Source organism: Clavelina lepadiformis, chromosome 9 (genome assembly GCF_947623445.1).
Source record: "Clavelina lepadiformis chromosome 9, kaClaLepa1.1, whole genome shotgun sequence".
Taxonomy (NCBI): Eukaryota; Metazoa; Chordata; class Ascidiacea; order Aplousobranchia; family Clavelinidae; genus Clavelina; species Clavelina lepadiformis.
In genome coordinates this window covers 10309424-10325701 of record NC_135248.1, presented here as the reverse complement: position 1 = coordinate 10325701, position 16278 = coordinate 10309424, and the positions used below count along the sequence as shown (strand labels likewise).

At 35.8% G+C, this 16278-nt stretch overlaps 2 protein-coding genes across 2 annotated transcripts; both read left to right on the top strand.

Moving 5' to 3' along the window:
- Window positions 1-23: 23 nt before the first annotated feature.
- LOC143471382 (uncharacterized) lies at window positions 24-8284 on the top strand. The gene is made up of 14 exons (XM_076969843.1): window positions 24-205; window positions 414-586; window positions 2371-2477; window positions 2863-2975; window positions 3153-3307; window positions 3395-3485; window positions 3574-3618; window positions 6404-6631; window positions 6833-7005; window positions 7208-7314; window positions 7432-7544; window positions 7662-7816; window positions 7907-7997; window positions 8074-8284. The coding sequence occupies exons 1-14, from the start codon at window positions 68-70 to the stop codon at window positions 8119-8121; spliced, it is 1737 nt and encodes a 578-aa protein (XP_076825958.1). The 5' UTR covers window positions 24-67; the 3' UTR covers window positions 8122-8284.
- A 213-nt stretch (window positions 8285-8497) lies between these two features.
- On the top strand, window positions 8498-11496 carry LOC143470242 (deoxyribonuclease-1-like). Its single transcript, XM_076968248.1, has 3 exons — window positions 8498-9573; window positions 9853-10025; window positions 10906-11496. The coding sequence occupies exons 1-3, from the start codon at window positions 9433-9435 to the stop codon at window positions 10952-10954; spliced, it is 363 nt and encodes a 120-aa protein (XP_076824363.1). The 5' UTR covers window positions 8498-9432; the 3' UTR covers window positions 10955-11496.
- The last annotated feature ends 4782 nt before the right edge of the window (window positions 11497-16278 follow it).

Below are 16278 nucleotides of genomic sequence, written 5' to 3'. Positions count from 1 at the left end.
CAACGCGTTTAAAAAGTACTTTACAGCCTATTTACCGTATATTCAATAGTTTACAGAAACATTTGTCATGAATCTATTGGTTTTTATAATGCTGGCTACTTTGTCGGTAGCTCATGCTGCACCTTTACTTATTTGTGCCTTTAACGGGTACATATTTGGCCAGGCCAAAATGGACAAGCCTGATGCTGTTGACATTCTCGTTGAGGTAAAGTTTTAGTCGGTAAATTAATTCCCTTTTAGTTCCTCTTTTGTCCATTCTATCTTTATCGTTTAAACCATTTCAGCCAGGATTACAGAAAAAGAAAATTTTCCATATCAACCCGAGGCTAAATTGCAAAGTCTGGGCTAAAAACCGTGGGACACATTAACAAGCGGCATAAAGCATTACGTTGACAAACATGTTTTTTGTTCAGATGGTACAACGTTATGACATCTTCATGATCCAAGAAATCAGAGATTCGGCACAAACTGCTTTACCAGAACTTGTTGATAAAGTAAACGAGGTGTCATCGGTTAGATACGACTTTGTGGTCAGTGAAAGAACTGGACGAACAAGTTCAAAAGAGCAATATGGATATATTTATAAGTAAGTTTATAGTAAGTTGGTATAATTTGAGTATAACAGGAATGTTTGCAGTGCAATATATAGCTTACCATTCAAACAAGTTTAATAAATTGCAAGAAATGTTTGCAATATATTTTATTTATCAACAGTTTCACTACAAATGTGTTTATGCAATCATTGCCGCAACCACATCTGTAACCATACGCAATAAAACAACAAGCAATAAAACACAGTATAACATAGGTTACATAATTATTATTTACTGTGACATGCATTGTCCAGCCCAAAGTTGGAGAGTTTGGAGCCTCAAAGTTGGTTGCATAACACAATTTGTGTTATAAGGATACAATAACTTACAGGCTTGTCCATGGGAATGGGATTCCCACGGGAATCCCATGGGAAATGTCCCATGGGATGGGATGGGATGGGACAGCACGAATTGCAATTCCCATGGCATTGAAAATTTGCTAAATGAGCACAGTGACTCGGAATATGAGTACCAATGATAATAAATTGTCATAGATAGACAACTTTTCTGAACTTTAAAGTTAACAAAGTCAATAAATTTTGTCGTTTTGTATCTCTCTTTGTACATGTAGTCAATTCTAATAGACATTAGACTTAAATTTCCATAAATTTAATAACATTTATTGAATTGTATTTTGATGGGATGGCATGGGATGGGATGGGATGGGACAGGCATGAATTTGCTATGGGATGGGATGGGATGGGACAGAAAAAAATGTCCCATGGACAAGCCTGCAATAACCATGAGGTAACATGAACTCAGCGACGAAACCTGCATACTACAAGGATGAAAAGCATTATTATGCCGATAAAAGATGTTTGTTTCAAACGCTCAACCACGAATGATAAGGCTTACTAAAGACGTCATCTATCTATATATCATCTGTCCTGCTAAGATTGTGGTATACGGATAAGTACCTAGTCAAATTGGTCTTTCTATACGTAAGCTTGTTTAAATAGGGCAACGTTTTTACAATAATAAAATGTTAATGTGAGGTTGTGTTACGGCAATGTCTCAACGCCCACAGAAAACGAAAAACCCAACTACAAATATAATATTCCAATATAAATCTCATTACTATGCGGAACAAGTTTCTCTCTTAACCTATATCAACAATACAGGACGTTAAGTCACCTTTCGGCATGATGCGTCACTGCAGAGTTTGGAGACGATATTATGCCAACAGAAGATATTTGCCATTGCTAAAGTTTGAGTGAATACAAACGGGCAGCATCGAACCTGTTCGCGACTTAAGTTTTTTCTGTATATTTCATCGGAATAAATAGTTATACTTATTGCAATGAGTGCTTTACAACGACAATTTTAAACTAAAGACAAATGGCAAACCTTTTATACAGTACATTAAACCCTACTTAAATTTTCTATCTTATGCGAAATCTTTGTACAAATCCTTAGAAGCTTGTGAAGAACTATCTTAAAGAAAGATTCGGGTCAACTACTATAAGGTTTAATAATTTCTTTTCGTTAGTAACTTGGGCATTTCCTTTTTTAATGTCTTGGTTCAAACGCAACTTGAACAAATTTGATTGGTTTTGTGAAGATCTTGCAGTCAACTTAATTTTTATCATTTTGCAACTGAACAGGAACCAAATAGGTACGAAAGCTGGTTATTACACTGAACTTCAAAAAGTTGCTTTTTTTCTCGCAATTTTTCCCATGGTTTTGTACAAAATCGAAAATGAGAGTTTCACCCTGCGGGAGAATTGAGTGCATTATCAGTTCTACATATAAGAATTTAAATATTGTTCATATGCAGGACAAACAAAGTCAAAGTTTTAAGCGAATATCAGTATAAGGACGATCAGAATGATATATTTGAACGCGAACCATTCAGCGTACAGTTTGAAAGGATCGACGGACAAGGTACGATTTCTTTTAGCTAAGAATGTTTTCTGTTAAAAGCTGAAATATTACCTGCGTGTGAGCTTGTAACTTCAAGTCGAGTAAAGTTCTTACCATCTTTGGCAGTGATTTTTCAGGTGCTTTTTCGGGATCAAAACGGTCTCTTTTAATTTATACTTCTGCAAATACAGCAGACGATTATTATACCAGTTAGTCTTTAAAAGTCGCCATTTCTTAAAATTTCTTAGCTGTCGCCAAAACCAAACCTTGAAAAAGTCTGAACATGGATTTATTTCACTGAAGGTCTCTTCTATAAGTTTATATATAGGTGGACCTTGATACACAATTTCACTAAAACTTAGTTCAATTTCAACAACTTTGTATTTGTTATTAAATTTTACTTCAGGGAACCAGAAACTATTTAGTTACATTTCTATTCACGCAAAACCGGATGATGCCGTGGCCGAAATCGATGCACTTGATGATGTCTATGATGACGTGGCTGCTAAGTACGGAGAGGTGAACTGCATCTTTGCACGGTTATTTACAAACGCATAAAACTTCAGATTAAAACTTTTTCGGTTGAATAACGTTTTATACTCTATAAGTTATATAAAAAATACTCGGATTAAAACTTCTTTTTCAAGCTTTACAATGTCTATCTTGCTACTTTTACACGACGGCGGATTTTTACAGGATGCGTTGATTGGAGGCGACTTCAACGCCGATTGTAATTACGTTTGTAAAACATGCTGGCAGCAAATTGATATGTGGAATGACCCCAGATTTACTTGGCTGATTGGAAGCGATGTCGACACCACAGTTAGTTCTACTGACTGTGCGTATGACAGGTAAATCATGAACTTTCAAAGTGTTTTATGTCGTTTGAAATTATAGCTATAATTTTCCCAAACTTATTTTTAACTATGTCTATGCAGGCTTGTTGTGGCAGGTGATTCCATGACCCGTAATTCGGGTTCTGGTAGCGTCTTCAGATTTGATTTAGCTTATGGTCTTAGCTACGAGGAGGTAAACAATTTGTCTGCGTATTGCTAAGTTTATTCAGACCCTGGGTCCAACAGCACGCAGAACATCTGTTGCTATTTTGTTTTTTCAGACCAAAGCAGTGAGCGATCATTATCCCGTGGAGTTCAATCTTTACTAAATGACTACAAGCCGTGGTTGCTGTGTTATGTAGCGTTCGCCATTTTAACCGCTGCAGGTAGCGGCAGGACACAACGTTCATTTGCCGGTGCCAGTCACTGTGTTATTTACTTTTCGCAGTTTGCATTTCGTACCAGTTGTCTTTCGGACCATGAGGCTCATAGACGCTTTTCAATGATGTCTCTTCACATCAAGTTATGCCTGTACTTTGTCACATATTGTCACTTCAGTTGTAAACCAGGAGTAACTTAACAATAACAGCATATATGTGGTGTAATTTTTTTGGACTAACTTTCCCTGGCAAGTGAACCTGCATGGTGTCTTGCCGTCACCTAGCGGTTACAACAGCAAACGTTACAGCTTGATGCTCCGCACAGCAATCAAATGGCTGTTTAAATAAAATTGTTCTCTGAAACACTGTGTGTACTTACAATTTTTATCTCTGAAACTTAATTAAGTATAGCTTGATTTTAGCCATAAATCGCCTCGGTTATCTACCGCGCAAACAGCCAAAGCAAACTAAATATACGGTTGTATCCCTGTTTCCCAATTAAGACAATAAGACATTGAGTGATGCATTAAATGTTTGGTAAAATATGTAGTATTTATTAAGTAGATCGTCAGAAATGTTTTTATAGGCTACGTGGGGTAAACAGAAAGTATCATTTTTGCAAATTTACAATCATTAACACATTTTGTAATTAATAGGTTTTGGCTAAACGTTGCTGGTGTATAATAAAGGTATATAGTGCAGCTGGCATCGGATATTATCAGAAAATTGATGTGATAAATGTTTCATTATAAATGCTGTTGGAGCGTGGTATTACCCCATTACCTAAATTAATTTCCTCGATTGAAAGAATCATTATTTTAAAAATATGATTTTAAACAGTTAAAATTTTCAAGGGAAAAGTTTGAGATATTACTTTATGGTTAAAGCACAGTTTGCGTGATATGCAACGTCATCCCAAGCATAAAACGCGAAAGAAATAAAACCATCAGCTTAATGTGCTCAAAATTATACTTCGATATATAAGAAGAAATGTTTTACCCCAAATCCCAGCTTATACCATTCATGCCTGACTACGCACAAGAATTGCAACTTTTCCCATACGTATACTCTGCTAAAGACCTGTAGAACACCAAAACAATGTTTTTTCAAAAAAATGTACTGCTCACAAAAAAGCATTTGACAAAGTTTGCCACTCCCAGTTAATTAAAATACTTAAAACAAATCGGTATAGACGATAAAGATTTGGGCATATAATAAAAAATTCAATATTATGAGCAGAAGGCAGCTATCAAGCTTATGACTGCATGGTCTCTGCTGTGGGTGGATTGATATCAAGCGGGGTATGAGGCAGGGTATTACGAGCCCTGGTTTTTTCAATCTGAATTGCAAGTTCTTTTTGAGAGATCTGGAAGAAATAATAGGAAAGGACTTACGATAAATAGCAAATTGAGAAATAACATTCCGTATGCCGACGGTACAGTGTTACTTGGATCTTCAGAAACTGGCTTGCAAGTATACTGTTGAAAACTGTCCGACTATCAAGTGAAAAGTTGGGCAGTAATTTGAATAACAATTTCGGTAAGACGAGAGTTATGGTAGCATCACGAAGTCACCAGAACCATTTATCTCACTAACCACCAATAACATGAACATTGAACAAGTACAACATTTGAATTACTTAAGCTCTTCGTTAAGTCAGATGCCAGATGTGAAAAAGAAATAAGACGACGCATTAATCTTGCAAAATTAAACCTTAACAACATGAGAAAAATTGTTGAGACCATTGTAAGCTTTTTATTCTTCCGAAACCAAGGCTTTTGAAATATTTTATGTAGTCAATCCTCATATACAGCTAATAGTGAGGCCTGGACACTAACAACGAAAACCAGGAAAAAATTGAAGTAGCAGAAATATGGCTCTATCGTAGGATTCTTGATATTCCTTGTACATCACTACAAACTAATGAGATGATCATTCAATGAATTGGTCAAGATCAGCAACTCCTTCATTTTATAGAACAAAAGCATTTGAAATTTCTAGGCCATGTTGTGCGCAAAGAAGAAATTGAACGTTTTGCATTAAGTGGCAGAATTCACGGAAAACGTACGCGGGGCGCCCAACGTCTCACTTTCACAAACAATCTTAAAAAACATGCACAAAAATTCCAGCAACATTTGTGACTCCGCTCGTAATGAAACGATGAGGAACAACTTATGCGGGAAGGCCTACATCGAGGGCTGGATCAGCCATGTTATATCGGAAGATAGGGGGAGAGAGAGAATAGCAGGAAATACGCTATTGAAATTGACATTTGAATAATGAGATTGCTTATTATACCGTTAATTTTTAGTTCTATTAATAGTCTAGGTATTATTATGGAAGCAGTCTAAACTGGTATAGAGCAAAGGCAATGAACGTAGTTAATTTGAAATTGAATTTACAAGATTACGACAGTTTATGTTACGAATAAAGGTTCTTTGGTTCAAGCGTTGTTTTCACCGCACGGCATATATTAAGAGGAGCTTGAATATCAAAACCTTCGAAGTACTAAGACTAAGGGAACCGAGTGAACGATTGATGAAAGCGCTAGCAGATACAGATTGAGTAAACGCATGCACACTGTTATTAATCGTATATAGGAAACGCGTCACAATAAGAAATACCAGTAAAATGAAGAAACTCTGAACACGACGCAGGAACTCACAGGATACTGAACTCACAGGATGTTGAACTCACAGGATGCGGTGCCAAACCGTCGGATTTGCTTTAATTACCGTTGGAAATTGACAGTAACCGAAACGATTTCGAACAAAGACAGAATTTATGCTTGTCACTGAGTTTAGCTATTGGAAAAAGCATGAATCGTTGGGTATTTGTTACGTTACTGGCAACTTTCTCAGAAGCTCACGCTTATCCGCTGCTTATCGGTGCTTTTAATGTGCAAATATTTGGCCAGTCCAAGATGAACAAGCCTGATGTTGTAAATATTCTCATTAAGGTATAGGCATGTAACACAAGACCGACAGTAAACCATATAATTTATGTAACAGCCATAAATTCGACCCTCATAGCCAACAATGAATGGAATTATTTATTTAAGTTAACAAACGTTAACTTAAAACTGATTGAGTTAATCGAAATTAAATTGATACAGTACCGTAAGCCCAGAGTTAACTACAGTCAACTTAATCTTGCGCAGATGGTGCTTCGTTATGACATCTTAATGATCCAAGAAATCAGAGATTCGACACAAACCGCTTTACCAGAACTTGTTGACAAAGTAAACCAGCTTTCGTGGATTCGATACAACTTTGTGGTCAGTAAAAGAAGTGGACGAACAAGTTCAAAAGAGCAATATGGATATATTTACAGGTATGTGCAAATGAGTTAAGCAATGGTAAATTGTTGGCAATCGAAAATCTTGTCCGAAAACTTGCAGTAGCCTAGCATCACATGTATTAGTTAGCTTTCTTCAGATATTGCCCATAACGCAGCAGGTCTATGATGCCCATTCATTCGGATCCTTTACTCCTTGTCAAGCTGACCGTAAAACACGAATCATTTCACTTTGCAGATCATCCAGAATCAGAGTAATAAACGAATATCAGTATCCTGACACTGACAATGATGTATTTGAGCGTGAACCATACAGTGTACAGTTTGAACGGATCGACGGCCAAGGTTCGAAAAAAAGTTATCGTTTTAAGCCTATGTACTATATTCTATAAAGAACTGCAATAATCAGCATGAATTTCATTTCAATCACAATCATTTATTAGGGAATAAATATTACCACAGGGTATCAAACAAAATTTAATTACATTGCCATCCATACAAAGCCCGATGATGCCGTGGCCGAAATCGATGCACTTGATGATGTCTATGATGACGTGGCTGCTAAGTATGGGGAGGTAAACTAGAACTTAACCTCATTGTTATAAATTGCGCCGGGAGGAGATTCATTGTTCGGTGTACATGCTATTGCTATTTTTGTTCAATTCCGAATTTTTTGTTTTACAAATTTACAGGATGCGTTGATTGGAGGCGACTTCAACGCCGATTGTAATTACGTTTGTAAAACATGCTGGCAGCAAATTGATATGTGGACTGACCCCAGATTTACTTGGCTGATTGGAAGCGATGTCGACACCACAGTTAGTTCTACTGACTGTGCGTATGACAGGTGCAGGCGAAGATTACTTTTGCTTCCTGTGGGACGAAATTAGTTTAGCTTTTTGATGATATTTAAATTGTTTTTGTTGTATTCATACAGGCTCGTCGTAGCCGGGTTCTCCATGACGTACTATTCCAGCCTTGGTAGCGTTTTTAGATTCGATCTTGCATATGGGCTCAATTCCTACGAGGTAAGAATTCTTTATGGTGCGTGGATCATTTTGCCGTTGCGTTGCCATGGAAACTTATTTTTGTTTGTCCTTTCAGACGAAAGCCGTAAGCGATCATTATCCCGTGGAGTTTTACCTGTACTGATGCCGCAGTACTGATGCCGCACCATCAAAGAGTGGTCTGAATAAAATTGATCTCCATTACTATCTCTGTTTTCATTGTTTTCAGCACCTAGGACTTAATATCGGTATAAACTTGAACTTTGTTCAAAATGTTAGCATACTTAAAGTTAGATGTAAACATACAAACAGCTAAGTCAAATTACATTAAAACTGATTGTACTTAATAATTAGATTATAATAATTAGTGGTTGTTGCGCAGTTGCGTGAAATAAAATGATACTGCAAAGTGCAAAATACAAGACAGCAACACCTTAGAGCAAACTGCTGCGTCAGCATGTTCCAAGTTGAAATTTGAGCATATCCGATTTTTAGGAACTTGGCCAAACAAGTCATAACAAGTCTGTTAGTACACGTTCCAAATGAGAACGTTTGCTCGCAATATACTGTAGTAAACAACAAATCGGTGTAACTAAACCCGCTGGTTTAATGATAATGGTTTGCTGAGCATCATCTACAAATAGCGAGTTTCATAGTTTTTTTTTGGAAAAAAGTCGCAAGGTTCCCAATAGTTCCTGGGAAATATACAGAAGAAGGGGCTGTAGTAACCTATAATGTTTATATAAATTTGTTAAAATAAAACAATGGTATACGAAAGATATTGTAGTCAGTGATGAATTTGGAACGCCTCTTCTATCAGGAAATTTTAGCCTGCACTATAGCTATAAATGGCAGAGTAAACAGTGGAACAGTGCTAGAAAATTAAGGCCTTTTGAAAGAAGGAAAAAACACCTTTAGGCTATATATTTCTATAGTTTATAACTTTATACAAACGTTTAGGCATTTTGAGAATTTGCTTCGTTTTTCTGCCTCGTAAGTGTTCGTAGACAAGCCAACTTCGTTTTTTGTTTAATGAGTTTGGATCAAAAAAATCGTTTTATCTTAGGCTTCCACTATTTCACCAGAAACAAATCGTGCGTTTGAACCTATTTTTCACAGTTCCTTGTTGGCCTAACTAACATGTTGTAACATAGTAACCTAAACCTAACCTAAGTCTACAGTACCTTCTAATCTAAGTTTAACTCCAGTAAAACCTTAAATAGCTAAAATCAACTTTTTGCATACGCATTCTTCTAACCTAACCTAGTCTTTAACAACAGGCTGCGTGACCTCTATACGGTGAAATAGTCACTTTGTTTATCGTAATGCCGAAACCCAATGAAATTTCTTACGAAGGGACTTGCGTCAAGATCTTTGCATTTGACTCGACTCAAGTCACTGACCCGAGTCATTAAGGCTCTGGTTATTTTTAACAGGCATTAGTTTCAAGAAAGTTATGACAAATCTGTCGCAATTTTTAACGCCGGCAACTTGTTCAACAGCCTTAACCGAACCACTGCTCATCTCTGCCTTTAATGGTAATATCTTTGGTCAGGCTAAAATGAATAAGGCTCATGCTGTAGCTGTTCTCATAGAGGTAAGTTCCTAAATTGAAAAACTCAATTTGAAGTTCCACTTTCTTCCGAGTAAACTCAAGTTTGAATAAATCATAGTTTCGTTTCATTCATAGTTCACAATTAAAATCAAAATTGGTCATGTAATGCCAACTGGTATTAAACTTATCTCGAATGATTCCCAAGATTTCCACCCGATTTAAGTTTAATGCTCTTTTTCAGGCATAAGGAACCGGTATTGCAATAGCATAAAATAAAAAACACATCTGTAAATCGCCTTTAAAAAATGGTTTCTCTTTCAGATGGTACAACGTTATGACATCTTCATGATACAAGAAATTAGAGATTCGACACAAACTGCTTTACCAGGACCTGTTGATAAAGTAAACGAAGTGTCATCAGTTAGATACGACTTTGTGGTCAGTAAAAGAACTGAACGAACACGATCGAAAGAGCAATATGGATATATTTACAAGTAAGTGCAAGCAATTTTGGCAAAGTTGGGTAAAGAGCTGAGAAGTAACATACTGGTTTGACAGGCAATTCAAGTTTCTAAACTTTAGCACTTTTTGTATTAGAAGTACATATGTTAATGCGATTGATTGCTCGATATAAGTCGAATCATCATATGCAAAATATTAACTGAAAAAGTAAGCAAAAACAAACGGTAACTTATAGCTTTACTTCGGTACGAAATAGACCTACAAAGTCTTTGAATTGAAACAATACCGAACAAAATACACCATAAATCATGTACGGTATCGGTGCATCAAAAGTCAGAGTGATAAACGGGTATCAGTATAACGACATGGGGCACGATATATTCGAACGCGAACCGTACAGCTTGCAGTTTGAAAGGATCGACGACCAAGGTATGAACTCTAAACACTCAATGTGTCTTAAGGATTATAACTCTATCCTTTTTTTAAGCAATGCGTATTTATAACGATATCCTGAATAAAAATGTCTACCTTATCTAAAAGCTTCCACTTGACAAAATCCTAAAAATTTAAGTTAGTTAAAATTAAGTCAAATAGGGTGAAAATTAGTATACAGTATGTCTACTACAAACATGATTACGTGATTCTGGATCATACACCTAATAACGATAAAGTTTGTAGGTACAGGCTATATATGGACAAAGAGCGTAAACCGATTTGTGATAGGCCTACGTATATTTGTGTGTTAAGAATTGAAACTCAGCCTTTGTAGGCTTTTATATTAACCTAACTTATATATACCAGCAAAGAAAGGAGGTTATCCAAGGTCTATAGACTATAAAGACATATGCAATTTCACAGAATTTTGTGCATAAATTGGAACAAATCGGTGTTTGTAATTAATTTTTACTACAGGAAATCAGAAGAGATTCAGTTACATTGCCATCCACACAAAACCGGGTGATGCTGTGGTAGAAATAAATGCACTTGATGATGTCTATGATGACGTGGCTGCTAAATACGAGAGGTGAACAACAGCTTGGAGCGACTATCTTCAAATTCGTAGAAACTATGGATTAAAACGTTTTCGGTTGAATAACTTTCTACTACTGGCTAGTGGCACAAACGCTAAAGATAAGGCACCTTCTCGAAGACGGTGAATTTGATCAAGTTTTATTTGGCCATGAGAAAATTGCATGGGAAGCGTTTAAGTTTCTGGCCACAAAAATTCTTGGAGAACAAAAGAGCTGACAACTACACGGAATTGGTGTCCAATCTCAATAAAGCATACAGATGCATGGGGTGCAATATGTCACTGAAGATACATTTTTTGGACTCGCACCTGGATTTTTTTCCACCAAATTGTGGAGACGTTAGTGATAAGCATGGTGAGCGATTTCACCAATGCATATCTACAATAGAAAAGAGGTACCAGGGAAAACAGAATCAATCAATGCTTGCTGACTTTTGCTGGATGATATCTAGGGATGCTCCATTAACCGTAGGCGACAGGCCAAAAGGAGAAGAACAGATAAAATAGATTAGAAATTTATATTTGAAAGGTGACAATTAAGTTATTTGTTGCATATGCTATGCTGAAATATAAACGCATGCAATTATTACACTGTTTGCAGATTGTTACTGTTGTGTTCAATGAAGTGCACCAAGGCTTGCCAAATGTAGTTCCACATACAAAAATGAAAAAAGTTTTTATCTTTTAAACTAGAGCTAATCAGCTATTTTAACCGACATTTTTGGATTCAGCGTCCAAAAATGCATAAGAATCAACTGTTTTCTTGTCGGAAGCAAACAACTTTTGAAAAATTGTGCCCAGAGTGCGTCGTTTTTTTCTACAGTAGTTGAAGCGTGACTGGTCAGATGGACCTAATTGGTTACACTCTCATTGTCCAAGCATGTGTATATGGAAGCATTGATAGCAGTCTGAGTGGATTGCATTGACGTATGTCGCCTCTAGTGGCATTTGGACAAACAAACTTATTTGTCGCCTGAAAAGCGTGGCAGATTGTTGTGATGATACGTCTGTGAACATCAAGTAAGGAAAGAAGCTTTGTGGAATAACTTAATGTAGCCTAACTATAAGCGGTAAACACAATATGAAATCCACAACAAAAATGCGTTTAAATTCCGCTTTTAACGTGTTTGGAATAATAAAACATCGACAGAAAGTAATGTTCTCTGTTTTACCAGTTGTGCCTTCTATTTGATGATTATTATGCCTGGTGGCAACCATAGCATGTAGGTTGTCAGTTTTTCAAAGTTCTCACTTTATGCAGTGCTCAGTGGCAACTTAAGCTAGTTAAAGCTAAACAAACGTAAAATTCGCTCATTTGAAATCTATGTGTGGATTCCGTTTAATAGAAATCGAGTCAGCAAGAAAGTTTACTTGGAAAAAATTCATTAAAAATTTAGCCTACTTGTTGTTTAGATTTTATCCAAAATCTTCTCATTTATCTGCATTTCTACAAACTATCCAGCTATTTTCGAAACACATGGCCTAAGTAAGGCAACTACTTGTATCACTTGTATCACTAGCGTGACCACGTAAAGTTTGTATCACTCGCAGCGTTGGCCTCAGGACTGCGAGCTTGTGTAATGTTTAATGTTTTGAACTGGAGCAAAGAATTCCCTTAGTCCAAAGAAGAATATTCCAATACGGCAATACCGTTCTTCAGTGACATGAAGAACATAAAATGAGTTCTTTACCATTTCTTTCATGTTATGGACAGGTTTGGTTGCATCCCTAAAGCGAAGGGGTTTGATTTTTAGATTGGTATCGTTGGCAACCTTGTTGTTTTGGTGTTTACACAGAAGAACCGATGCTTTTGTAAATATTATTATTATTTATATTTTTTTATAACTAACTATTTATTTATATTTTATTTATTACTTTTACTACAACTGCTACTAGTACTACTATTTTATTTAATATTTTTATTTTTATCTTATTATTTTACATTTATACTTTGCATTAAATGAAGACATTGGGGAACCGATTCAAATGATTTCTATGAAACATAGTGAAAAAATCTTGACAAAGAATTTGTCCTGAACTGCAAGTGTCGTTTTCGAAACGGTGGTAAAATACTTTTGTAGTTAGTCAGTTTTATAAATGGATTTTAATTTAATTATTACTACTTAATTGTAATATGTTATATATGTTATCTCTTAAACTTTAGTCCCGATGTTAAACATTTGTGAAGATAAACCAAATATATTCAGTCTATTGCATCCTTGTGGATTAAATGTCCGCCGAAAGTAACTTGGTTTAAAGGTTGTGGTGCGTGCGGATTTTTGCCTACATGAGCTAGGCGAAATACAGAATTATGGGCTAGGCTAGGTTTATAGGTGGTGGTACTATTGGTAGGCTACACTGATACAAACAGGTATTCAGTCAGACAGTGGTACTGTATGATATATGATTAGCGTGTGATCAATTTTGGGGTTCAGGAAGTTTGTGACAGTTTGGTGAACACGCATCTAATTCCTGAATTCTAAGAGCAACAGTTATTTTTTATTTTCTGGTTGGGTAAAGTGAGGACTGAAGATTTTTCCGACTGGAAAGTTCGAACCTTTTCGAGGAGAAATCGTGCGTGCAAAGACGCAAATTTTGGCGTTTCAGCCTAGCGTTCACCGAAGCCTCAATTTTTAGATTAAATTGGCATTCAAACAACCAGCTTATCTGTCAGTCTGTGTTTCTTTTTATAAATCGACGTGGAGGTTATTACGATTCGGCGTGCACGTTAGTGAATCTCGTGGGTGTATATAGCTGCCACACTCTCCATTATTTCTGGTTTACGGTAACTAACCTATTTCTGGACATTTGTTATGGTATGTAACCGGTAATATTTATCCTTGGACTGAGGGTTTTAAGTCTTTGCTGTACCGCAGAGTTTATGGCCGTTTTCAGCAGGATCTTGGGTGTGCCAAACAACCAAAAATGACAAGTGTTGTGCGCAAAAATGCTCAAGTGCATGCAATGGAAGTGTGCACTTAGGCCTAGGTACAAAACGGCAATGTGGACCAGAAGCTGAATGCAGATACTGCACGCATGTTAATTGTGTTTACACAGTGAATGCATACAGATAAAAACATAGTTATCCTTGTCTTGTGTGTGTAACATGTACCAAAAAGAATAACCTGAATCAAGCTAGCGACCATCGTCTGGAAAACATTGTTTGCTAGCCTAGCTTAACAAAAGTAAAGTGGGTGAACAGAAACGTTTTAAAATTTGGTGAAATTTTTTTAATAAACCAAAAAGAGCAAAACATAAAAATCAAAGGATCAATTTATATTATATTTTTCGGTTTGTTAAAAACATTTGCCCTTTTTAAATTTAAATAAATTTTTTTTTGTTTTCCAGACTTCGGTTGCCCGCTATACTCTTGTATCACAGGAAAAAAAGTGGCTGACAATGTTCCAGAAATTTTGGATATAAATATCCCCATAGTTAGCCACTGGGAACCACCTAATTGTGTTCCGTCTCTGGATAAATACTAGACTCATACATCTAAATTCTAAATCCTTTCCAGGCATTTTGGTTATAGATATCCTTACATTTAGACGCAGAATAAAGTTTCTATTTACAACCTTATCCTGTGGATTCTAAGGAGTCACTTTCCTGCCATTATGTTGGTATCGTTTTTTCTGTTAATTTGGATGGTTCAATGCTTTTTTCAAATAATAGAAGAAAAGGCTCCAGCAGGCTATTTTCTTACCTTTTGGTTGTTAAGAGTTCAAGGAATTTGTCTTGAACATGTCTCTCGTGACATGTCTCTTGAAATGATACTGTTAAAATTAAGATTACCAATTAAATCTTAATTATTAAAGTTAGATACTGTATATATAGATTTTCAAATTTTGACCAATTTTGACTTATTGTTATTTGCAAAAAAAAGCCAGTCAATAAATACCATAATCCCTGTATTTTAACAATTAACGAACAAAAGCAAGCGCAACACACTATAGGTATCTGCAAAAGACATGAATCACATATGGAAAGTACGGTTGGCTCAGTTTTTACAAAATTACAACATGGATAGCTAGTTATATGGATATGTAACAAACTTATACATCAGTTGCATTTGCGTTGAAATCTGTAAAACATTTTTAATGGATAAATGTGACCCTAAGCATATTAACCTGAAAAAGTTAACAAAAGTCTAAACTCGAATAATATATTTGTAAAACGTACCATTTCTACCCAAATCCGGATAGGCTACTTTCTTTAATACATTTTCCTCGTTGCTTTGCAAAAGAAACGATCCAGCTGTCCATCTTTCAAGGTGCCTTGAAGGAAAAGAACCTTTCTGGGAAAAGCTCTATTTGTCTTGATTCAAGATTAAATTAGCATACCTCGGATTGGTTGGAACTTATTCAACTGATTGCGTCATCCATTCAACTAGCTACATAGTTATTGAAATATTTGGGAATCGATAGTTTTGTAACTAAAATTAGGTATGAATATAGTCACAATATATAAGGGAAATGGAATCTATTAAAACATTTCGTATTTTGTTTTAATATTTGACTAAAATAGGTATCGTTGTTTGAAAGCTTTGCTTGTGGATGTTTTCAGACAAGGTTTAGACAATCATTAGCCAAAATGTCTCTCATTAAGCATTTAAGTCTGTTCTTCAGCCAGCGGTGCTAAATTCTGGGGCGTTATATTAAATTGTTGAACATCAGCATCTGCAATTGTAGAAGGTTCTTAGTAGTTTAGTCGTCTGTTAATCATTTGTGGCAATCGTGACCAAAACAACATTTTTCAGCACGCTGGCATTCTGTCAAATATTTATTCTTCTACTGAGGCATCAACAAACCATGAACGTGAGAGTAATTTGCTGCTATACAAGCTAAACATGTCTTTTATTCACTGTATTGGCACAAAGCACTATTACTGCTTTGACTCTTTATGAATGTGGTATATTGTCAAAACATATTTAAGTTAATATTTTCTTAAGGAAGATACAGTATAATACTTTTTAAATTTACTAAATACTAAATTTACTAATTAGTTCTAGCTGCATGAAATTAAGTTTAACTTATTAAGAAAGAACAGCCAATGTTTTTCTCTGCCACAATTGCACCGTAAAAAGTCATGTGATCGAAGCTATTCCTTACAGTTTCTTTTAAATCTAACTTAAATTAACCTAATTTCTGACTCAAAATAAAACCTTAAATGTAACTAAAATCAACTTCCTGCATAGCCTTTCTCCTAACCGCCACCTTTAATAACCGGAAGAAAAACCTTAAAAAACATTGCGGTGC